General features: G+C 35.0%; 3 protein-coding genes across 4 annotated transcripts; 2 read left to right on the top strand and 1 right to left on the bottom strand.

Annotated features, from left to right (window-relative positions):
- Nucleotides 1–5,496: 5,496 nt before the first annotated feature.
- Nucleotides 5,497–10,510, bottom strand: LOC110711013 (coiled-coil domain-containing protein 22 homolog). Its single transcript, XM_021889378.1, has 6 exons — nt 10,021–10,510; nt 8,399–8,869; nt 7,724–7,947; nt 7,230–7,376; nt 6,669–6,893; nt 5,497–6,263 (listed from the first exon to the last, which is right to left on the bottom strand). Exons 1-6 carry the CDS (start codon nt 10,288–10,290, stop codon nt 6,020–6,022), a joined length of 1,581 nt encoding a protein of 526 aa, XP_021745070.1. The 5' UTR covers nt 10,291–10,510; the 3' UTR covers nt 5,497–6,019.
- A 1,317-nt stretch (nt 10,511–11,827) lies between these two features.
- Nucleotides 11,828–15,068, top strand: LOC110710994 (ABC transporter G family member 26-like). Its single transcript, XM_021889354.1, has 9 exons — nt 11,828–12,113; nt 12,216–12,505; nt 12,604–12,759; nt 12,862–13,045; nt 13,139–13,417; nt 13,520–13,804; nt 13,935–14,219; nt 14,347–14,454; nt 14,660–15,068. Exons 1-9 carry the CDS (start codon nt 11,916–11,918, stop codon nt 14,927–14,929), a joined length of 2,055 nt encoding a protein of 684 aa, XP_021745046.1. The 5' UTR covers nt 11,828–11,915; the 3' UTR covers nt 14,930–15,068.
- Nucleotides 15,069–16,364: 1,296 nt separating this feature from the next.
- On the top strand, nt 16,365–23,400 carry LOC110710990. 2 transcript variants are annotated; one of them, XM_021889347.1, is made up of 3 exons: nt 16,365–16,901; nt 17,429–19,399; nt 22,884–23,400. In XM_021889347.1, the coding sequence occupies exons 1-3, from the start codon at nt 16,668–16,670 to the stop codon at nt 22,992–22,994; spliced, it is 2,316 nt and encodes a 771-aa protein (XP_021745039.1). In that variant the 5' UTR covers nt 16,365–16,667; the 3' UTR covers nt 22,995–23,400. The 2 variants fall into 2 exon arrangements, with proteins under 2 accessions (XP_021745039.1, XP_021745040.1); XM_021889348.1 differs by lacking the exons at nt 16,365–16,901; nt 17,429–19,399 and adding an exon at nt 20,136–22,376.
- The last annotated feature ends 201 nt before the right edge of the window (nt 23,401–23,601 follow it).

Below are 23,601 nucleotides of genomic sequence, written 5' to 3' on the forward strand. Positions count from 1 at the left end.
AACTGCCCGCTTCCCCTAGCAACCGATAACAGTCGGTCGGCCCTTCCCTACCCCTAAAAACACTCGGGTGACCCACCTACACCATCGAAACCACCCCCCTTCCCCCATCCCCAAAATAGCCCCTCCCTTCTCAGGATGATGAAACTGCCCCTCCTCTCTTCCCTTGTCGTTGAAATGGCCGATTTTTTTAGCTCCCTCAATTGGAGATTATTGCCAAGAAATAAAATGTAGTTGTGTTACTCAAGGTTTTTGTGGTAGATTTTTTTAGATTTTTTTTTACAAAAAAAAAAAAAAAAAAAATTAAAAATAAATAAATGGTAGTTAGTTGTTCTCAAAGTAGTCATTATAATGGTACTTGTTGGTAAAATTTTCTTAAATTTTCACAAAATTACCCTAATCTAAAGTATAATACTCCCTTCTTCACTTTTTATTGGATACGTTTTGACTTTTACACGTTTGTCAATACACCTATTTGATTATTATTCATTACATACTTTGTAAAATTATAACGATTGAATATTAATAGAGCATTCGTTGAGACGAATCAAACATGATCTCACACGACTCTTTTACTTTTGTGAGTAAATTTGAAGATTATATAATACTCCCTTTATCCCAAAATACATGACACAGTCAACATTGCACACATGTCAATACACTACTTTGAATTTATTTGTATATAATTAAATATTATGACAATTATTTTAAAATTATATTTTTTGGAACTTTATATACATACCTAAAGATTACCAAACTTAAAGGAGAGAAATAAAGAACTGAAATAAATCTATAATAACGATTTATTTCCTTTTTATTTTCAGTAATTTAATTGCTTTGATTAATTATGTCTTGTTTAATTATTTTGTTTAGCTTAGATTTAATTATGAGTGAGTAGATTTATTTCTAGGGTTTGTGGGGATCCTTGAATAATATAAAGGGGTAAATTATTATTGTCAATTGTTAATGCTTGATTAATTTCCTATTGATTGATTTAATGCTATGCAATTAGATTATGCCTGGTTTAATTGTATGAGTTATGCAATATTGATTCGAGATTCGAGAGATGAGAATTGATGTTTAGGCTTAGTTTCAATAGGTAGGTTAATTTTTTTTTTCCACCTGCAAATATTTTAGACATGTTTTGGTTAGAGGTTAAGACATGTATAAAAAATTAAATTAAATAAATATACCCGACAATGAAAAAAATTAATGTCGATTCTTAGATTTTTTGTGATGGGTTTTTGACCTAATTTCTGAAATTTGTAATGAACTGGGTTGAAATCCTTGTCGAGAATATATATACGACACATCTTGAAGAAAATGATAACCGTCTATTGATGCACATGAGAATACAAGCGACATCTTCATTTTTAATGTTCGACACAATTATTAAATTCAAATCAATAATTCTAAAACACAAACATCATAATAATTATAAAACAAAAATAGAATGAATTAAAAAAAAAATTATAAGTTGATTTGATAGTTTTTCGAAGCCTTTTCAAACGGCTAATTCCAGAGTTTTTTGATAGTACGTCAATACTAACATGCCCGTTTGTTTACCATGCTTATAGTAATTTGATCTCCACTCTGCACCAGAATCATTATAATCACGAAAATTAAGCCACTTTGTAATCAAAGTGTCTATAATAGGCTCCAACTAAGCAAAAAAAAAAAAAACTAAATTATCAAAGGCGCGAAAATTAGATCATTTGAATATCAACTTGTACAATAAGAAAAAGTTTCTTCAAAGTTTAATGTAATTTGTTAATTACGTAATTATTTCATGTAATTTGTTACCCCTAAATGGTTTCGTGTAATTGATTTATTTAAAAAATTATTACTTATCTGTTTCAAAATGATATTCTCACTGGTCATTTTGTTATTTAATTACTTAAATTGTTTTGAACAAGGTAATTAGAGCAATTAGAATTTATAATACAATCATCCAAAGTAGTAGTTAAGTTCAAAAGACGATCACGAGCAAAGTTAATATCTTCCAAAATAAAGCTTAAGCAGCATGGAGGAGTTTTGTTGTGTACAACCATGGTATCAGTTGGTCTGTTCTTCTGCCTTGTTTGCTTCTTTTGCTAGGGCATCTGCCACCTTGTTTCTTCAAACTCCAGATCCGTCAAAAATACTTACTTTGGCTCAGGAGTTGCCTGCATTTCTCCACAATAGAGGTTAGCCCTTATTAATTTCCTAAGGTACAGTGTTTGGTCCAGTATCAACTGTATGTATGTTTGGCTTATTTGCAGCTTCCTGAACAACCTACTTAATCATGGATTTATATCCCTAAAATAACAAGAACAAACCTAAATACATGATACTTTCCTTAATGAGACAAGAAATACACAAGTTTTTTCATGGTTTTTGGCAGTCACAAACAAACACAACATATCAGTTTATAGACTAATGATATCTTACAGCCTGCAACGTGCTCACACTCATGGCAAAAATTCAATCCATATATACATGTTCAATTATCATGATTTTATAACCTTAAACACCATTATAAGTTCACAACATATAGGCATACAAACAAACAACAAGCTTAGATTGGATAGCTAAACTAAACTTAAGTGTAAAAAAAGCAACCCAAAATCTAATTTTTGGTTGGCCCAAAAAATATTATACTAAACTAACTAAAATAAAACTAGATCAATTAAAATAAAACTAAACATCACGCAACACTTTAATCATAATATGGGGTGTTACAATAGTAACATAACTTACACTGTCCAACTCCATTGCCTCTCTCTTTCTCTCTCTCTTTTTTTTTTTCCCACCTATATGAATTTTAGACATGTTTTGGTTAGACGGTAAAACATGTAAATTAGGTAAAATATACTGTTTTTTTCACCATATACCCCTAATTTTTTTTATTTATTCACCATATATCCTTGAAAATTTTCAAATTTACCATATACCCCTGAGTTATTACAAAAAATCACCATATACCCCTAATGACAACAAGATGAGTGAAATTTAGTTAATTATTCATCGAAACCACCTTAGATCTCTTCCCCCATCCTCAAGGCCACTCATCTCCTTTTTTCAACCCCCGAAACCACTCCAAATTTCCATAATCATATCTGTATGATTGATTTTGAGGATGAAAATAGGAAATTTGGGGGTGGGGAAAATAAATGTGGGTGATTTTCGGGAGTAGGGGAATGTATTTAAGGTGGTTTCAGGTCATTATTATCCCCAATGACTGACGAAATTAACAATTATTAGTTATCAAGGTGTATGGGCCTATTTTTGTGAAAACTCAAGTACCGAGTGATTAAGTAGTAGTGACAGTTAGGGATGTCAGTGGGGCGGGTCAAATAGGAGACCCGCCCCATGGCGGGGATGGGTCCTGGTTTGGCGGGTGATGGGGCGGGGATGGGGATAAAAACCATACACGCCATGGGTGATGGGGCGGGGGTGGATTTTAGGTTGTACGCCCCATCCCCGCCCCGCTTCGTACCCGCCCCATCCCCACCTACCCCACTTCGTACCCGCCCCATCCCTACATCCATATATTTTTAAAAACAAAATTATATACTTTTATACTATTTTATAAAAAAAATTATGTAAAATAAAATAGTAAATATAATACTTTGTAATACACTTATATTATAAACAAAAAAATGTGTAATATTAACAATAATTTTTTTTCTTTTTGCAACCTTTATTAATTATGAAGGATTGTGTATTTGGGAGGCGGGGATTAGGCGGGTCTTAGGTGGGGGTGGATATCCAAGTGGGGGTGGAGTGGGGATAGTTTTAGAATTGTACCCGCCGGGGCGGGGATGGGGATGAATTTTAGACCCGCCGCGGGGATGAGGATGGGGATGGGGATGGAGATGGGAAGGCCAACATCCGCCCCGTCCCGCCCCATTCACATCCCTAGTGACAGTTTACAAAGAAAGTAATGCAGGGGAGTGTCGTCTAAGGTGCAAAGGAAGAGAAAGTAAGAGAGTGGCTTATTTTAGCTTTGATAATGCATGTTGTACAGAAGAAATGAATATAGGATTATTATGAGTTCAAACAGTAGTCAACTTTTCCGTTTCTACTGATTATGCTTTACTTGATAGTCATAATTATAAAACCCGTCTAAAACAGAAGACAAGACGTCAGCGAAAATAACGTTGAGACGGTAGTGCCACTTTAAAGATTACCAAAAAGGAGAGAAATAAAGAAGTGAAATAAATATATAATAAAGCGAAAGAAATCTCAAATGGTCATATAAACTTTTTAATGAGGCATAACAACCTCAAACCCAATCATCACAAAAAGAGAAGGTTTAAAGATAACAAAAGAAAGTCTATAAGACTGTTAAGAAACAAACTAAACACTTTATTTTCAGCCCAGGCTCAACAAGAACTACTCTTCAATCACCTGCAAATAACATTTGCACCCTTAAATAATTTGTTAACCCCTAAAAATTATATACAATTATCTCACCCTTAAATAATTTGTTAACCCTTCGTTCAAAAAAAAAAAAAAAAGTTTGTTAACCCATTCAAAAAAAAAAGAAAAAAAGAAAAAATGTTGTTAACCCGTCTATAAATTATTAACCCCTTGATAGTATGCTCACCTCTAATAATTTGTTTATTTTTAAAAATCATATATAATTACCCCAATCAGATCAAAAGGGTTAGAACTTGGATGAGCAGTATCCTACCAAATAATTTGTTTATTCTTAAAAATCATATATAATCACCCCAATTAGATCAAAAGGGTTGGAACTCGGATGAGCAGTATCCTACCAATCAGATCAAAAGGTTGGTGCTCTTTTATGTTACACTTCATGTTCTTTTACATATACTAAGGGTTATATACTAAGTAGAGGAACATGGAGTGATATATATCTGTTTATCCAAAATAAAAGCTAAAAAAGTTTCAGTTATTTAAAAATGCTAACCGCAACCGAACCGTTAAGAAGGTTCAGTTACAGGTTAACCGTTAACCTATTTGGTATTGTTTTATTTTAATTATCATTGCATTTATCCTACATTATACAAGACATCAATACACATCAAAACCTAATTATTGCTCAAAAATAATTTCCCTGGGCCTTCTTGGTTATCACACTAGTTAGGATTTGTGGAGTATGCCCTCAAGACTTAATTGCCAAGTAACCTAGCTTCATTAATCGACATCCATATCTTATGTTATTCAATGTGATCACAAAGGTTGATGTCCAAAAATGATCATTGTGGCCTATTATATGTATAGCAATTACACAATCGGAGTTATGATTTAAGAACTCTACAATCATTTATACATCTTTGTGAGTAAATGTATGTTGCTATTGCATCTTTTTCGGGCATCTGTGGTTTTACTGCCATGGTGACAAGACTGCATTTTACTTTCTGAGTGTTGCTGAGCAAGATCACTAGATCAGACTGATATGTTTAACGTTTCTGAATTCCCTTCAATACCTTGGAGTGCCTTTGACATGCTGTTGTGTACTGACATTTTCGCGGACAAAGGGTTTGAGCAAAATCCTATGCTGGATAGCAGCAAGGAGCATTTTAATTAGCTTGTTTGCTTATGAGTGTGCACAATTTGGTCATTGGGCTAACTTCATTCACCCAGTTGCAAAAATTACAATCAACCAAGCTTACTGTACTTTTTATCAAAACTCAAAGAGGAGATCGATGTTGGGTTAAGAAAACGATATGAATTTGCTGTTTACACTTGAAGTTAGTATGCAATAGAAAACATTAAGCTTCTTGCTATGAACCTGAATCTACCAAAAACAACAATTATGGAAGCCTTGTAAAAATGTATCATCGAAGTAAAAAAAAAAAAGAAAAAAAAAAAAAAAAAAACCTCGTACATGAGTTCAAAGGAGAGATCTTTATTTCTTGCAATCATTTTGTAATTTATGAATCATATAAAAAAAATCTTCAAACTCGTGCATCATAAAAAAAATAACAAAAACACAAACTACACCACCTACCAAAATAGAAGCCCAGAAAATGGCATGAAATTCATCTAGGATCTAGTATCAGGGATCACATTAATGATTCACGAGGGTTTTCTCTAAATGTTCATTCTCTGTCCTCATGGCATCAAGGTCAGCTTGCAGTTTATGCTTATCCAAACTCCGGGAGGCAATTGCTGTTAACTTTACTTCAAGTTCTGCAGCTTCTCTTTTAGCTTTATCAGCTGCAAGGATTTGCTCCCGAATCTTCTCGAAGCATGCATGTATATTTGTTAGCAGCCTGTAAGCTTGACGTCCAACAGGATCTTTCTTTGCTTCCCTAAACATAAATGTTCAAACTTAAAAATAAGTCGGTAGCACTTTTGTGCCAAAGCAAGCTTGTTACAGAGATATTTCATATTTTTTTAGCTTTCCCCCCTTCTTAGAAAGAGTTTTTCCATTTTGAGGGAATAAGGCCCCCCTTCTTTTTAACTTTATAAAATCAGTGAAATAGTTTCATTCAGTTGAATTCGGTAGCTGCATTACTTAATCAGTAATAATCAGTTTTAATCAATTAAATCAGTTTTTATTTGAGAAAGTAATTTCAATAAATATCAAGTGAAGAGAAAAGGACCCAAGGTACAAAATTATAGACAATGGAAAAACATACGCCACAAATTATATTGTCTTAAAGGTCTTCCAGAGGGTAAAACAATGCACAAGCAAAACTTTTCAGGGTTCTCACCTTAATATTGTTTCATCAACCACTGCATATGTTCGATGAAGGCGTTCCTCAATGGAGTTACTCTCTAACTTCAGCTCTCTTGTTTCCTTCAAAATGGGATCAATATCTGTGTCCAATTTTCGACTGTTCTTTGTAATCTCAGTGATCCTTTCAATATATGATCTCCTAGAAGCAACTTTTGGCTGCTGCTTCATTTCTCCTGTAAGTTTAGTACATTCCTCTTCCCTTAAAAAAGACAAGAAAATTTAAGTCATTTGCCTTGAGTTTATAACCAGCGACAAGAAGCTTGAATGAAAGTATGTTCACTGAAGGAGATGAGAACGAGGAAAGCCAAAACCAGATCAAACAAGTAACACTTGATTACTACAGTAAAGTCTTATTCATCTATAAGTCAAAAATTTACCCAGTCATCACAGCATAATTAAGAAGGCCTATTTTATTTATACTCCGTACATATTTACCCATTAGGAAACTATATGATGGTAATCCAGCACTTAGGATTACTATAAATCAGGATGCTCATGATTAGGCTCAAAACAGCGTAAGCTGTAGGTATTGTACCTGTTTCTGATTTCAGATAAAACAGTATGAATTTCACTATCAATGTCTTTCAGTTTCTGCAGTTTGAGCTGACAGTCAGGATTACTCTCACAAAGGGACTCCAGAAGATTCCATTTTTTCTCTTCCAAAGACTTCCTATCAATGTCACTGTAAAGATAGAAATATAATATCAGCATACTACAGAATTACAGATCATTTTGCATGTCCAACAAATTGAGCTAACCAACTACGTTTACCCATAACAGAAAATGCCAGTAACATCAGCTAGAGCTATTTATATTTGTTTTGAAGCCACAACATCATATACTGATGCTGCAATGAGACATTAGGATTTGCATCATGCCTTAAAAGCTACACTGGGATTGTCCTACCAGCCTACCGATTATACATTAATGTTTCTTGGTTATAGTAATTTTGTTTCAGGTAGAAAACATCACCTAAGTACTCAATTCAAGTTCAATCTTAAAAAAATGTTAAAAGCATTAAAGCATCACCACTGGTTCTCCAACTCATGAAGGTTTTCATTTCTCGAGACTATTTCTCCACTGAGTTGCTCAACATAGTAACTGAAAGAAAGCTCATTATCAAGTGCCATTCTCATTGCTTCTTTGAGTAGTTCATGTTCTTCCTCTAGATGGTGTAATTCAAGATCTTTTCCTGTATCCTTATCAGGGAACACTATTTCTTGACCACATCTGCTTTTTACCATGCGTTTCAACTGCATAATACGTAAAAGGAAAAGAAATTTTAAGACAAATCTTAGTGTCCAGGTTGTCGACTCTTAATTTTGCTTCACATTTGACAGACAAAGTACTCTCTCCATCCTAAAATAGTCGTCAAATTATCCAAACCCTCATAGTTAAGGTTCTTATTCTTGTGTTCAATGCAGCAATGCCCATCACATAATTAAAGTAGTGACACTGTTAGAAACCAATCATAAATCACTGCGGAATATTAATTTAAAAATGGCAGCAGCTTTTTCCGGTATTCTAAAATAGTATATTTTGTTTAGGACTACTGATTATGGACAGAGGGAGTATCAATTTTCTGCTGTCATATCACTAAGATTTTCCACCACAAAAAAAGGCAAAATGAAAATAAAGTCAAGAACAAGTAGCAACAACATAAAAGATCCAGTCATGCATATACTATAACCTATTCAGTAGTACCTCAGGTGAGAACATCTCACAAGACATTGAATCCATCTCAGGCTTGCAAGTTTCTGTAACAACAGTAGTTTCCTTAACTTGAGCAGTCTTCTCAATCAAGTCTCTTGAACATGCTATTGTTTCTTGCTCGTCAACTTTGCCAGTTATAGCTGCCAAATTCAACTTCTCAGAAACAAGATTATCTTTAAGCAATGGAACTTTGGCACAGTTACTCAATGGTCCCAGTGCATCAGTCTCTGATCTCCCATCCAGCAATTCTTCTCTAACTTTCTGATTGTTTGGGTAGACCAAAGGTTTCAGTTCAGGTTCAGCTTCAGCAGTCGTCTCAGAGCAGGTCCTTGAAATGTCAACATTGCTGGACCTCACATTATCTGCAAACTTGACAGTTTTCCTGGCTTCAGACAATTCAGAAAGCTTTTCCACCAAAAATCTGACCAACTTATGCAAGTCCTCTTCAGACGGGTACAGGAACTGCCGTAAGCAACATATATATTCTGTAAATTATAAATAGTAGTTATAGAAACATAAGCATAATGGTTATGGTGAGAAATGATCAAGAATATTAGAAGTCATTAACAATTCCATTTGCAGACTAGAACTATAGAAATCTAAAACACAATTCTTTAGCAGCAAGAGAACAACCTTCACCAACTACACAAATTCATCTAAAATCATCCAAGAAAAAAGCAAGAATTTCTTCCCATACAAAGGCAGAATATAACATGACAAGGTTGAGAACAAATACTACCTTCCCAAGCTTATGCAGTCAGTTCACACACAATGCCGCAATGGTTGATATATTTGCGCTAGAATTTAGATGAAAGGGTGTTTGGCTGAGATTATTTGTCAGAAAAAATGGTTCCATTCACTAAACTATGGAATTATCTATCTTTTTTTTTTTTTTTTGAAACAAATCAATTCATTAATAAAAAGCTATCCGGCGTCTACAAATAAAATCTAAATTGACAAATACATAAAATTTAATCAAATTAGAGTTTCCTTCATCAAAGCTATCTTATTAATTATGAAATGATCAAGTCCTTTCTGTGCAAGCAGACGAAACATACATTATGAATTCTAGGCGGCGACAAAATGCTCGATTTTCAATCAACATTGAGAATGGCATGCACATAGGAACATGAATAGATTGAGTTCATTTGACACATAGCAAGATAGACTATAACACATCCAATAAAAATTCTCGGTACGATATCATATGTAAATCTCATAAAATTACTTGTACTTCAAAAACACCATACACAAATCACTTAAAACACTGTTAATTGTTGAATATACAATTGCAAAATCTTACTCAAGCTTAGTCACCACAAATCACATAAAAGTACTTGTACTTCAAATAATGACTATTTGAGTGACTAGGGGAGACTAGCCTATCCTGTCCGTTCCATATACTCGTTGTCTACAAGACCTACTAATTCTTTCGATTCATTAAAAATAGGCCAACATTTCCACTTAATTGATAACAGAAACACAGGAAAATACAAGAAAACAACAAATTGACAGAAAAAGATAAATAATTTATTTCCAATCTCAAATTAATTTCCTAAATCAAATATCCAAATTGCAATAATCTCCATTAAAGATAGAGAAAAAGGTTATACCTGATGGAAGCCAATCTCAAAAGGGTACCCGAATTGCTGAAAAAGGGAGGCCAAATGAGTGCAAGAATTGACCTTTTCTGCCATGGAACCAGGGAGTGAGGTTGGAAACGACGACGTTTTATTGGTGTTGTGAAGGAGAAGAAGGAGAGATTGGGAAGAAATGGAGAAGAAAGATGAAGAATCAAGGTCTTTAATTGAAGTGATTTGAGATGGAATTTCAATCCCTAGATTTCTGAGTGAGCTGATTAATATTTCTTTCGATCCTTCCATTTTTTTTTTCTCTCTTCAATGGCGTTCTGCAGTTCTGGGAGTGTAGGACGAATTTTACAAATCTACTTGCAAGCAAAATCATTTTTCGTTAAGTATTCCGATCTGACTCGGGTACTAGTGTCGGACACGATCGCACCGGTACATGTCTAAGTGTAAGTGTAATACTGAATTCGGTTTAATTGTGAAGGTTCGTCATGATTTTTAGGGGTGAGCATGGGACGGGTACCCGTACTGTTAACACTATCGGTTTGGGTACCCGATAACCAATAACACTAAAAATAATATCCATTAGCCGAACCAATAAGTTCGGGCACCCGAACTTCGAGTACTCGGATTTTCGGTTTGGTTATCGGTTACCCAATATGATATCCAATAATAAAAATTTAGACTTTATAATATAGTTATTATGATATCATTCAACACTAATTAGCAATAACACCACATGATCATGATCAAATTACTAATAATTACTAATCATTTAAATTATGAAATGATTACGAAGTAAAATAATCGTTTAGATTTTGAATAAATAGATTTAAGTACGAAAAAAAAAGAAAAAAATTGCTTATCGGAACGGATCGGGTAACCGTTAATTTTAAAATGATACCCGATAACCGTACCCGATAACAAATTATCGGATCGGGTACCCGAACCGTTATGGTTATCGGAACGGGTACCCTTATTTTCGGTTCGGTTACGGTTTGGATTTTCGGGTTTTCGGATAATTTTGCTCAGCCCTAATAATTTTAGCCTAAGATAGAGTGTTTGAGGGTCAACGTATGAGGATCCGACACAGATATGTTGTATGTTAGGTAAAATAAGTAAGATACTCTTGGTATTCGAGTTTCAAGAGAGCAAATTCTTAGGATCCTAATAACAAAAATTATACTCGTATAAAGCACTTTGTACAAGTATTTTGTATATGGTACATGTGTACATTTTTTTTGATACGAGTTCTTTTTTTGTTTTTTTAATTTATTGTACTCCGTAATAACTTTGGAGGTTATTGCTTATGTTAATTGCACATTTTTCGTCACATAAATTATGATTTTATTTTGGCAAAATCCTCCTATTTTTCTAAGGGTAATCAAAAGGCATTTCTAATTGATACATATAAGGTGAATAGTAGAAACATCAAAAGCATGGAAGAATGTGATCCTTTTTATTTTTATAAGAAGGATCATTTAATTTATTGTTACATTTTGGCCTTGTTCTTGTAATACCCATTTGGCTCATTTCAACTAAAAAGATAAAAAGTCCTATTCTTGCATTCTTGTGATGATGCTTCTACTATACATCTTCTGTGTATCAATTAGAAATGCCTTTTGTTGGTTGCATTTTTGTTTAGCTTGAAAGTTTTACAAGTCATGTTCTTGGCATTCTTTGTTAAACCTTTGAAGGATGCAATTCAAGAAGTTGATAAAAATTAATTCTGAGAAAAAAAGAAATAACTAAGAGCATGAAAAAGATGATGTTCACCAACTTATATCATATCTTTGATATATAGTTCATGTTTTGGTTGATTACAGTTGACTTAACAATTTGTTAGATTGAAAATAATGCTCTGATAGTATGATACAACTTTTAGTTTAGGCTAATAAATTTCTTGTTAAATCACAATAAAGATGGAGATTAGGAATCAGGACGAAATCGAGGACATGACATCAGTAAAAATTGGTTCAATGCAGATTGCAGGAAGCAATGGGTTTGGTCATAACATAGACTTAATGTCACAAGCCTATCTCAGGAACAGGAGTTCTGAAATCATCATAGAAGATGATTCTTCGCCTTCAGTGAACCGTCCTATTTCGATATATCTCAAGGTACTTAACAGTTAACATACATGATCATCAGTAAAAACCCTTCTAACAGTTAACTGCAATATGGAGTTAATCATTTACCATTTTTTTTTTCGTTTTTGAAAGTTTGAAGATGTTGAATACAAGGTAAGACACAATCAGGGATCAACAGCAAACCCAGTAAAAGCAGTGGTATCGAAAATGGCCTCACAACTCAATACAGAACATGACAATTATAAGCAAATATTGAAGGGCATAACAGGAAGTATTGGCCCTGGTGAAATTCTGGCTCTTATGGGTCCTTCTGGTAGTGGTAAGACCACCTTACTTAAAATCATCGGGGGTCGATTGCAGGAAAATGTCAGAGGAACTGTAACTTATAACAGCATTCCTTACAGTGCTGCTCTTAAGAGGAGGTTAGACAATAACTTCCAGTAGGATTTGATCATTGTAGGCCAGTAATATTAGTACAAAATTTTACATTCTTAATGAGTACTCTGAATATTTTCTACAGAATCGGGTTTGTGACACAGGATGATGTGCTGTTTCCACAGCTGAGTGTTGAAGAAACCTTAACTTTCGCTGCATACTTGAGGCTTCCTAGCAATATGAGCAAGAAACAGAAGTACCAAAGGGTTGAAATGATTATCAAAGAACTCGGCCTTGAAAGGTCTATCTTTTTAAGAATATATGTGACTGATCATACATTAACCTACATGTATATGCAATTATTGCAATATATGATGATTTTGATATTATTCTTTTGATGTAGATGCCGTCATACAAGAGTTGGAGGAGGGCTAGTCAGAGGAATATCAGGAGGTGAAAGAAAACGAACAAGCATAGGTTATGAGATTCTAGTCGATCCTTCTTTGCTATTGCTTGATGAACCAACTTCAGGACTCGATTCAACATCTGCCAATAGGCTAGTTCAAATTCTTCAAGGCCTTGCTAAGGTTCTTAATTATTTCATATCAATCAATCTTACAATAAATAGATAACTTATAGCATTGGTTTGTGACATATGAATACATTTTTGCTAATGATAGGCAGGAAGGACAATAATCACTACGATTCACCAGCCTTCGAGTAGAATGTTTCATATGTTCGACAAAATTCTCCTGCTATCAGAAGGATATCCTGTATATTATGGCAAAGCTTGGGAAACCATGGACTACTTCTCGTCTTTAAGGTTCACTCCAGAGATACCAATGAATCCTGCAGAATTCTTGCTCGATCTTGCTACCGGACAAGTAAATGGCATTACTGTTCCTGATGAGGTGAAGAGGGATAATGGCTCCCCTGCATCTGACAAGGCTGTTCTGAAAGTACTAATTCTTGCAAAAGCTTTGTTACATTTTTGATTTTTGGAAAAATCAATGTACTTGTAAAGTGTATAACATGTTTGGTTTTGTTTGATCAAATGGCAGTACATACAAGTCAAGTACAAGATGCTCTTGGAGCCGAAAGAAAAGGAAGAAAATCATCGATTGTCCAGCATACCGGAGCATCTTCGAATAGCCATCCAAGTTAAAAAGGACTGGTCTATGACTTGGTGTGACCAGTTCGGTATATTGTTTAAGAGAACATTCAAAGAAAGATGGAGGGATTATTTTGACAAGTTGAGATTACTTCAGGCACTTGGAGTAGCACTTTTATTGGGCCTTCTTTGGTGGAAATCGAAGAGTGAAACCGAGGCTCAACTAAGAGATCAGGTACATGTACTTATGATTATCCTAGTTTTTGTTAAGAATATGAAATGTATTTCCTACAATAATATCTTTAAAACTGGTTTATATACAATTATCAATATGTTTTACCTTGAGAAAAACTTAATTTGTCTAGGTTGGTTTGATGTTCTACATATGCATTTTTTGGACATCCTCGTCGATTTTTGGAGCAGTTTATGTATTCCCTTTTGAGAAGATTTACTTGGTGAAAGAACGAAAAGCAGACATGTACAGGCTAAGTGTGTACTATGTTTGTAGCACACTTAGTGATTTGTTAGCTCATATACTCTACCCTACTTGCTTCATGTCCATTGTTTACTTCATGGCCGGGTTCAAGAGAACCGTTGAGTGCTTTTTCCTTACCCTTTTTGCGATATTACTCATCGCGTTTACTAGCCAAGTAAGTTAAATTCAAAATTTAATGGAAAATTATTTACCGTGTTATCTGTTGAGTACTTATTTTTGCTGATTCTCTAGTATCGACTACTGACTTTGGACAAATGTACATGTTTTGTGCAATCGATTAGGGGGCTGGAGAACTTTTCGGAGCAGCAGTTTTGAGTATTAAAAGGTCGGGAATGATTGCTTCATTGATACTAATGTTGTTTCTTCTCACTGGAGGCTATTATGTTCAGGTAGTTAACTTTAGTTTCAATCGTTTCATAATGTTATCCAATTTTTTTTTTATGTTTTCGAAACAATAGTCTATACTTCTCTTAAACAAGTTAAAAAATAAAGGTTACGTTACATACTCCTAGATCTCCAGCAACACGTATTGTGTATCATAGTGTGGTAGTAATACGTTCTGATTTATTGTTGTTGTTATTGTTATTGTTGCAGCATATACCAAAGTTTATGAGGTGGTTGAAGTACGTATCGTTTATGTACTACGGATTTAGATTACTATTGAAAGTGCAATACTCAGGAGACCAACTATACGAGTGTGAAAGCAGTGGAGGATGTAGGCCTCTGCAGAGCTCCCCTTCCTTTGACACCGTCAATTTAAATGGTGGCTTGCAAGAAGTTTGGATCCTTCTAGCCATGGCTCTCGGCTATCGGGTACTCGCATACATTAGCCTCCGAAAAAGAATCAATTCTTGCCATCTTTGATCATCTAGATGTACTACTAAAACTCTTCTTCTAGACTGATTGATTACTTAACTGTCAAATTATTGGTAGGATAAGTGTACTATTATTGATAGAGAATACATGCACAATTATATTTATTATATTCATCCATTATTGCCAATTCATTTGTAGAGGGTTAAATAAAAATGATTATGGAGCCCATGTGCTTTGGGGTTAGCTAGGCCCGGCCCATGAGCTAAGCATTGTGCCTAAGCCAAATTTTAATGATTTTAGTGAGTTTTGTCATCTCGTGCTAGGTTGTGCTATTCCTTGTCGTGCTCCCAAATAATGGCAGCCTAAGCCGGCATACACTCACAACATGTGTTTTTTTTTTTTCATTTGTGACGGGATGTGGTGATACCGCGGGTGACTAGCCCGACTTAGTGCTATCTTTACAACTAATGTAACTATATTTTAATTTAAATTTTTTTTTTGGCAAGTTGAGTTTCCAAAAGTGCAAAAATTAAGACATTAAGCTCACACTTGATCACTATATAACGTCTGCAAACAGGTTGATTTATGCATGTTAATAGTCATGAAGCACTAATCTTGAATGTTTGTGAGTTGGCCTTGCTTTACATCCAACCGACTTGATCTATACGTAATCATCTTTTATGTAGGGTATGCAATGCACCCCTCTAGAAATTATACTAAGAAAACTATACTACTTAAACCCGATCTACATCCAATTGAACTAATAATTCCATAATCCAAATTTCATAATTCAATTCCGTATTCATTTTCATGAAACCTAACTAGCGATTAATAAAAAACTAATAACCTAACTTATGCAAGCAGTTGGCCACTATATGTACAATGATGCATGATTCGTCATGTATGAATAACTACTAATGCAAATTAGCTGATTGTTCCAATATTATAATGGAAGTTTCGTAGAAAATTCCTAAGATGACAAAAGCCTGACTTCTGAGCGAGCTTATTAAAACCGAAAGGTAAAATTTAAGATTGCACAATCATGATGTCAGATTAAAATACAAGAACAAAAAGTTACTACTGCTGAGGAATTTAGTATAGATGATACTGAATTTTTTGAATAGATATAGTGATATATCAATGGCTAAACAATGTACATCTACGGTGCCACCCCTAGTTTTGTCCATGCTCAAATTATTTGGTCGTGCTAAATCGAGAGTCTAATCACGTACAAGTCCAGTAATGATCCATGTTGAAATTGATCAATAAATGGTAATGGTTGGGAATAAACTTGAATATGAGCTGAAAGGTTGCATTATAAAACTAATTGATAATAGATGGAGTAGCCCACCAGACTAATTACTATGTTGATCGTACTCTTTTCTCTTCTTTAATGTTTAACATGTGTATCTATAAATAGTATCAACTAGCTTAGTCAGCCAAGGTCAAATTCGGACCACTTGTAAAGATTAATCATCTTTTGTTCATCTAAGTGTTCCATAATCTGATACAGCAATTAAGCAATATGATTAAGTAGTATTGCTATAAATTAGGCAATCTTAGAGCTGTATGAAAAAACAATGATCTACCTACTTTAACATATGAAAAACATTTACTTCCTAGTAAGATCCAAAAAGGAAAATTCTTGATAAACATCATCTTCTCAAGTTGTAGGCGGAACATAATATTTTTTTTCTTATGTACTGTATTTATATGCTACCAGAATCTCCTAAAACTACAACACCCAAAATTTCTTGAGAAAAAAAAAAAAAAAAAAAAGCCGAGAATGGGCTCATATTCTTGTAATGTATCTAATAGATATATGGAGTCATGTAGCAGTACTGTCCCATGGAGGGAGATGTTTCAATCTGCTTCGTTTCGTATGCCTAAATCCGATCCTTTTTCTGACACTGAAACAACTGATCATGTAATACCTCCTAAGGATCATGCTATGCAAACACAAGGATTAAGCGCGATTCATGTACCAGAAGCAGATGGAAGAAGTTCATGTTCTTCTGAGGTACATCTTTGTAGGCTAACATAATATACAAGATTTAGAAGTACTAGCTACTTCGTAACACTTTTGATAACATTTTAAAGGACTGATCTTATTTTCTCTCTATGTGAATGACTTCAGTAACAACATGTCCTTGAATTTAAAATGTTTATCACTTCTTAAATAATTTCTTTCTATTCCCTTTTTCTGTTCTGTTCCGAGGACACACACAACTTTCATAACTATATAGACCCAAATTGAGCCTAAGCAAGCCTACTAGTTTAGGATAGATAATTGGCAGCAAATTACAAGAACAAACTACCATTTGTTAGTTTGATTTCTATGAAATACTGAATTTGTTCCTAGCTATATTAGTTTAATTTTTTTAAAAAAGTCTAAAACTTGATATATTTACTGCACTTAGATGAGGTAACTATGAGTTCTACATGACTAGAACTTCGTATTTAGTCAACTACCCTGTCTTACCTCCAGGATCAAATTGAGAAGGAACATAACACTAACCAAAGGCATAATGCCTTGCAAAAATGCAGATCCGTGGGTTGCGTTCTTATTCACTAGATCATAATCCTTCCAGCAGCCTCAACTTGAATTCAGAAAACTCTTCATCTGTCCCTTGGCAAGTCATGTTTCGCACTGCTTCATTCAGCAGGCCTGATATATCTTTTCGAAACCAAAATCCAATCATCGAGGATAATGCAGCAGCTACAGAGAAGGCAGGACATGATGTTCTAACAGAATCTAGCCTCGTAGAAATATCACCTGATGAAAGAAATGTTACAGGAAGCACTTCAGAGACTTCAGAAAAAATTATTGAAAAGATAGAATCTAAGCAAAGTTGTTGTTTTGCTTCTGATGCTTGGATATGGGTTGCAGTCTATGTTACCTTAGGACAAGCAGCAGTCACAGTTCTGATTTCCCTGTCCTACGGAGTCTCCAAATTGCTCGAAGAATACATACGACCAATTATATGGGCATCCCTTTGCTCGATTCCTTTAAGGGGAATCCAAGACACCCTTGTTGAGTTCTGGTCTGAGCCTCTTGAAGCAGGACTAACTGATGCAATTTTAGCAGTACCAGTGGCTATTTTACGAGCTTTTGCAGGAACAATAATTGATGCTCGCGATGTATTTTCTTGGGTTTTCTATGGAGAGAACAAGCTCAAAGATGTAAGGCCAGAAAAAAATGGCTTCATAAGGTTGGTCGGAAGGCTGGTTTCGTTCAGTCTCTTCGTGTTTGCTTATGAACAGATTGGAAGATTTGGGGCCTGTACTCTCATTGGATTAGGCTTCATGCTCAGCTCGAATCTTTCACCTTCAACCATCTCTGCAGTTTCTTCATTAAGAAGTGACAGTTTTCGCCAAAGGAGCACTACTTGTACACAACAAAACACGGTAAATAATCCTAATCTTGATAAGATTAGCAGGCTTGTTAGTCAAGGGATATTAAGCAGGCTGAAAACAATTTTAGCAGTAGGACTAATTATCGGAATGATCATCGGAAGTTTAGCTGGTTTGATGTTCTTCACTTACCAAATTGGAGCCGAGGGAAAAGATGCAGTAATTTCCATCAAATTCCAAATTGAAGAGAGCAACTATGCAGAAAACATCTTCATTAAGAAGTGGATACAGGAGAATCATGCAATGGAGTTGATGGATTGGTACACTTCTGAATGCTATGAGACATTATTACATCAGATTGATAAATTCGCGTCTAAATACAACTTGTCAGAATTCATAGAAGTAATCAAGCATTTTGCCATCACTCCATATACCGATGATTTCCCTGAAAATTCATCAATTTTCTTTGGCCCTCCCCAGGCAAGAAAGTACACCTTTAAGCTGAGAAATCTGATGGAAAAGCCGGTTCTTAATAAGGCGAAATGCCTTGCAACTCAAGGGATGGATTTATGGTTCTGGGTACTGACAAACAGCAAGTTCCTCTTAGATGGAAGTGCACATTTCCTGCTGTACATAGGACATGTAATGGTCTCAGGAGCAGCAGGAATAATGCAATTTCTGCTGCAATCAATAGTATTTTTCTGGGTGTTGTACTATCTTCTGACATCAGAATCTGGTGGGGTGACTGAGCAAGTTATGAAAGTTCTTCCCCTCCAAAAACCCATCAAAGAACGTTGTGTCGAGGCCTTAAACAATGCTATATCAGGAGTGCTTTTGGCAACAGCAGAGATTGCCTTCTTTCAGGGGTGTTTCACTTGGCTTCTTTATAGGCTATTTTCGGTACATTTTGTTTACATGTCAACTATGCTTGCTTTTATCAACCCTTTGCTTCCAATTTTTCCTGCTTGGCTTCCGACATTGCCTGGAGCTGTAGAGTTAGTGTTGGATGGAAGATATTTTTTGGCAATCAGCTTCTGCATAACTCATATATTGGTGTTGGATTTTGGAGCATTCGAAATCGCAGAATCTGTGCCCGGTTATAGCACCTATCTTACTGGTGTTAGCATCATTGGAGGCATGACTTTGTTCCCTTCTGCATTAGAGGTAAAATTCACATATCAAATTCTCCTTATTTTGTTACTTATTCTTGTTTAGTTTCCTGAAACAAACATATGTACTTTAATACTTCATGGTAAAAAAAAAAAATGAGTAGATAAATGACTTTATTTTATGATCGTAAAAGCCAATTTCAATATATGATATAGTACGAGTATAACAATAATATAAACCGGATTTATCTTATAACTTAAGAAGTCTACAAAAATTGACATTTTTGCGGCTTACTATTTGGGGAAAAGGGTTATAGTACTCTTATTTGTAAGTTATTTTCTTGCATTATATGATGATTACGATTGATATATGATGCTGAGTTGCTAAATGCTTAAGCTTAGGCATGTGAGCTTTCTGATAATACTGATTGATTAATGAAGACTAGCTTAACTATGAATAAAGATAATTAGACTAGATTAAACCCTTAAAAAATTTAGACAACGAAACATCATAATTAGAGATATTCAACAAAGCCTAATATCTACATCAACCACTTCCCCCCACCAAAAAATTAAATAATCAAACCAATCTCTCCTCTATCAACTCCTCACATAATAAAATCAATCTTTTTGTCTCTTCATAATCAATAATTTCCAACCTCTTAAATTATTACTCTAAATTTTGTGTCTATATTCCATTCATTTTTTTATTACTAACCTCCAATATTAATAAAAAAAAAATTATTATACATTACGCTCACATTTTCCTTTAAAAATCTTCAATTTCATGAGTAAAAAACTTTAACTATGAATAATACTTGTTCATGTGAATGTGATAACTTGTAAAATTCGTTTTTTTCCTTATATATTACAATGCGTTGTTGAATATGTTGATAAACAAATGTGCGCTAAAACTATAAAATTGTGCAAATGCAAATGAGACAAACAAAAAAACCTAAAATCATTAATTAATTAATCTTCAATTTTCTAAACATTCTATTGTGTCCACCCAATCAAATTCCCCCCTTTAAATTGAAAAAAATATAAAAAAAAAAAAAAATTCTCTCTCCTCCCTTTCTCTTTCTCTCTCCTGCTTTCTTCATTCTCCATCAAAAAATCAAAAAAAATTCAATCTTTCCACCAATTTGATCATCAATTCATCATCATCATATTTCCTAATGGAACTTGTTCCATATTCAGACCCAAATGACCCTTCTTCTTCCTCCTCCACCCCACCTTGGCAAGACATGTTTCGATCGGCTTCCCTCCGAAAACCCACCTCCCCACCACCACCTCCGCCACCGTCTACGGCGGCGCGTGACTCCAACGCGCCGCCACCGTCGCATTCATCTCTCTCCGGGGACCCCCAAGTCCGGCTAGCCATGTACATAGCCATGGCACACGCCTTCCTCCTTTTCTCTTTCCTCACCGTCTACGGCGTTTTCCGACTCCTCGAAGGCTACCTTCGCCCCCTTCAATGGGCCATCCTTTGCTCTATCCCTTTACGTGGTATTCAACGAACCCTAGTTCTGTTCTGGAAAGATCCATTGCAAAAGGGTTTTACCGAAACGATTCTCGCAATACCCGTTTCGATTTTCCGGGTTTTCGTTGGTACAATCGTTGAGATCCGAGAGCTTGTTTTCAAAAGGAAGGAGAAGAAGTCGGATTCCGATGAACGTCGCCGGAAATTTCGCCGAAGAAGTGGGTTTTTCCGGTGGTTAAGGTGGTTGTTGTCTTTTAGTATTTTTGTTTTGGTTTATGAACGATTTGGGGTTTTTGGGGCAATTGGGATTTTAGGGTTTGGGTTTTTGTTTAGGGCTAATAGTGTTGATTCTACAATGGATGCTGTTTCTAGTTTTAGAAGTCAGAGTTTTAGGAGAAGTAGGGTTAGTGCTTTCTTTAGTCGTGGGATTTTGAAGAGATTGGAAACTATTGTTGCAATTGGCTTGATTGTTGTGATGATTGTTGGGTTCTTAGCTTGTGTTATTTTCTTTTCGTATAAGATTGGGGTGGAAGGGAGAGATGCCGTTTTCGGGTTGAAATCTCATGTAGAGGAAAGTAATTATGCTGAAAGAATTGGGTTTAAGAAATGGATGGAAGAGAATGATGTTCCTGGGATGGTTGATAGGTATACTTCTAAGTTTTATGACACAGTTTCGGAACAGATTGATGGGTTGGCAATGCAGTATAATATGACGGAGTTTGTGGCTGGGATTAAGCATTATGTGATTAAGCCGGCTAACGTGACTGGCCGGTCTACTGAGTTGATGTCGCCTTCTCCTTATGCTGAGAAGCTTATAAGTTTGAGGATGAAGTTTAAGGATCGAGAGTGGTGGGATATTTATACTGATATTGATGCTATTGCTAGGGAGCTAATTGCTAGTCGAGTTGATTTGGTTGAGAAGGTTAAGGGTTTTGCTGTGCAAGGACTTGATGTTGGGCAGCGTGTGTTTTCAAGTAGTAAGTCTGTTCTTGGTGGAGGTGCCAAGTTTATGTTTACTATTGTTGGGTCAATCGTCTCTGGAGCTGCAGGTTTTATTAACTTTATTTCACAATCAATGGTGTTCTTTTGGGTTTTGTATTACCTTATTACTTCGGATTCTGGAGGTGTTACTGAGCAAGTGATGCAATTGCTTCCTGTCTCGAATGCAACTAGAACTCGGTGTGTTGAAGTTATTGATAAGGCAATTTCCGGGGTTATGCTTGCAACTGCTGAGATTGCTTTTGTTCAGGGTTGTTTAACTTGGCTTCTGTTTAGGCTGTTCTCCATTCATTTCTTGTATATGTCCACATTACTTGCATTCATAAGTCCTTTGTTGCCCCTTTTCCCGCCTTTTGTAGCAACTGTCCCTGCTGCTCTACAGTTGGCATTAGAGGGTAAATACATACTGGCAATTTGTTTATCAGTAATTCATAATGTGGTCTTGGATTATGGGGCTTCCGAGATCCTAGAGGATATACCAGGTCATAGTCCATACCTTACCGGGCTTAGCATTATTGGTGGAGTGGCATTGTTCCCGTCTGCTGTTGAGGTAAAACTAAATTCGGGGTGGAATTCTTCTATGGTCAATGCATCTTCATATCTTCTTACTGACTTACTAACTTGCTTGTCAGCTATATTTATGTCAACTGTCATAATCAACTCAGACTTTTGCATTTTCTGCAGGGGAATTTTGTTTTCGAGTTTATGATCATCAGTTTTAAGCAAATTTTAAAATTTTGAACCCTAGAGGTTTTTGTGTCGTAGAATATTTATCAATAGCTTGAAACTTATACTAACCGGGTATCTGGTGTGTGAAGATAACGTGATTAAAGGAGTCGGTGATATAATTTACAATTCTATTAAAGTTGCAGCAATAGCTTGAATTACTAATCTGCGTATTGCTGATTCATTGGCTTTATGTGGATTTAATTTTCATGAATGTGCCATTGTGATGGCTTATCTTTCCATTTAGGTTTTGGTGCTTAAATGTTGCTTTCAAGTCCTATGTGGTTAGGGTTGGTATTTCTCTCATACTGAATCAATTTCTGTGATGCAGGGAGCAATAATGGGACCTTTAATAACAACCATTGTTATTGCCCTTAAAGACTTGTATGCTGAGTTTGTGCTGAACGAAACGATGGAAACAAATGAGAAGAGTAGTGAGTAAAATCAAATTCAGATTCCATCTCAGTTATGAACAATGGCTGATCTACTCATACCAGTCTGTCTAGTACATGATTTCCAGGAACACATTGCTCAGAAAATATTATCCATTTTTGGGAGGATAATTTATTTGGCTACTTAATTGAAAGCTGTGTCGATCATTGTTGTTGTAATTTTAAGGCAGTGCATCTGTAAATTTGTATTAATTCATTTCATAGTCTGTTTTCGATTTTTGACAGTTTGAGTGGTATTCAGGTCTCCCATTTTTGCTGTACCTAAAGGCTAAAGCCATTCAAATCGAGGTCCTTCCAAACTTATGTTGTAAAGAAATCATAAGATTATAAGAATACAAATGTATCATTGTTTTACAAGTCTTCCAATGTTGATAAGTTATTTTTATGTAATTTTAATTATCTGTAATTTGCTTCTAGAGGGTTGCCTCAGGAAGAAATTACTCAATATTACTTGTATACTATATAAGTTTTTTTTTTTTTTTTTTTTTTTTTTTTTTTTTTTTTTTTTTTTTTTTTTTTTTTTTTGGAATCAACTAAATTAATAAAGCATATGAAATATGATATTGTGGTACATATACTTGATTGAAGCTTTCAGGT

This window comes from Chenopodium quinoa, unplaced genomic scaffold (assembly GCF_001683475.1).
Source record: "Chenopodium quinoa cultivar QQ74 unplaced genomic scaffold, ASM168347v1, whole genome shotgun sequence".
Lineage (NCBI taxonomy): Eukaryota > Viridiplantae > Streptophyta > Magnoliopsida > Caryophyllales > Amaranthaceae > Chenopodium > Chenopodium quinoa.

Bases quoted from the DNA above. Each gene is read 5' to 3' on its own strand.
- LOC110711013 (XM_021889378.1), bottom strand. From the start codon at position 10,290: ATGGAAGGATCGAAAGAAATATTAATCAGCTCACTCAGAAATCTAGGG. The intron at 7,377-7,723 runs GTGATGCTTTAA...CTATCTTTACAG, and splicing joins CATGAGTTGGAGAACCAGTG to TGACATTGATAGGAAGTCTT. The intron at 6,894-7,229 runs GTACAATACCTA...GTCTTTTTTAAG, and splicing joins TTATCTGAAATCAGAAACAG to GGAAGAGGAATGTACTAAAC.
- LOC110710994 (XM_021889354.1), top strand. From the start codon at position 11,916: ATGGAGATTAGGAATCAGGACGAAATCGAGGACATGACATCAGTAAAA. The intron at 12,506-12,603 runs GTTAGACAATAA...TATTTTCTACAG, and splicing joins AGTGCTGCTCTTAAGAGGAG to AATCGGGTTTGTGACACAGG. The intron at 13,046-13,138 runs GTTCTTAATTAT...TGCTAATGATAG, and splicing joins TTCTTCAAGGCCTTGCTAAG to GCAGGAAGGACAATAATCAC.
- LOC110710990 (XM_021889347.1), top strand. From the start codon at position 16,668: ATGGGCTCATATTCTTGTAATGTATCTAATAGATATATGGAGTCATGT. The intron at 16,902-17,428 runs GTACATCTTTGT...GCAAAAATGCAG, and splicing joins GAAGTTCATGTTCTTCTGAG to ATCCGTGGGTTGCGTTCTTA. The intron at 19,400-22,883 runs GTAAAATTCACA...TCTGTGATGCAG, and splicing joins TGTTCCCTTCTGCATTAGAG to GGAGCAATAATGGGACCTTT.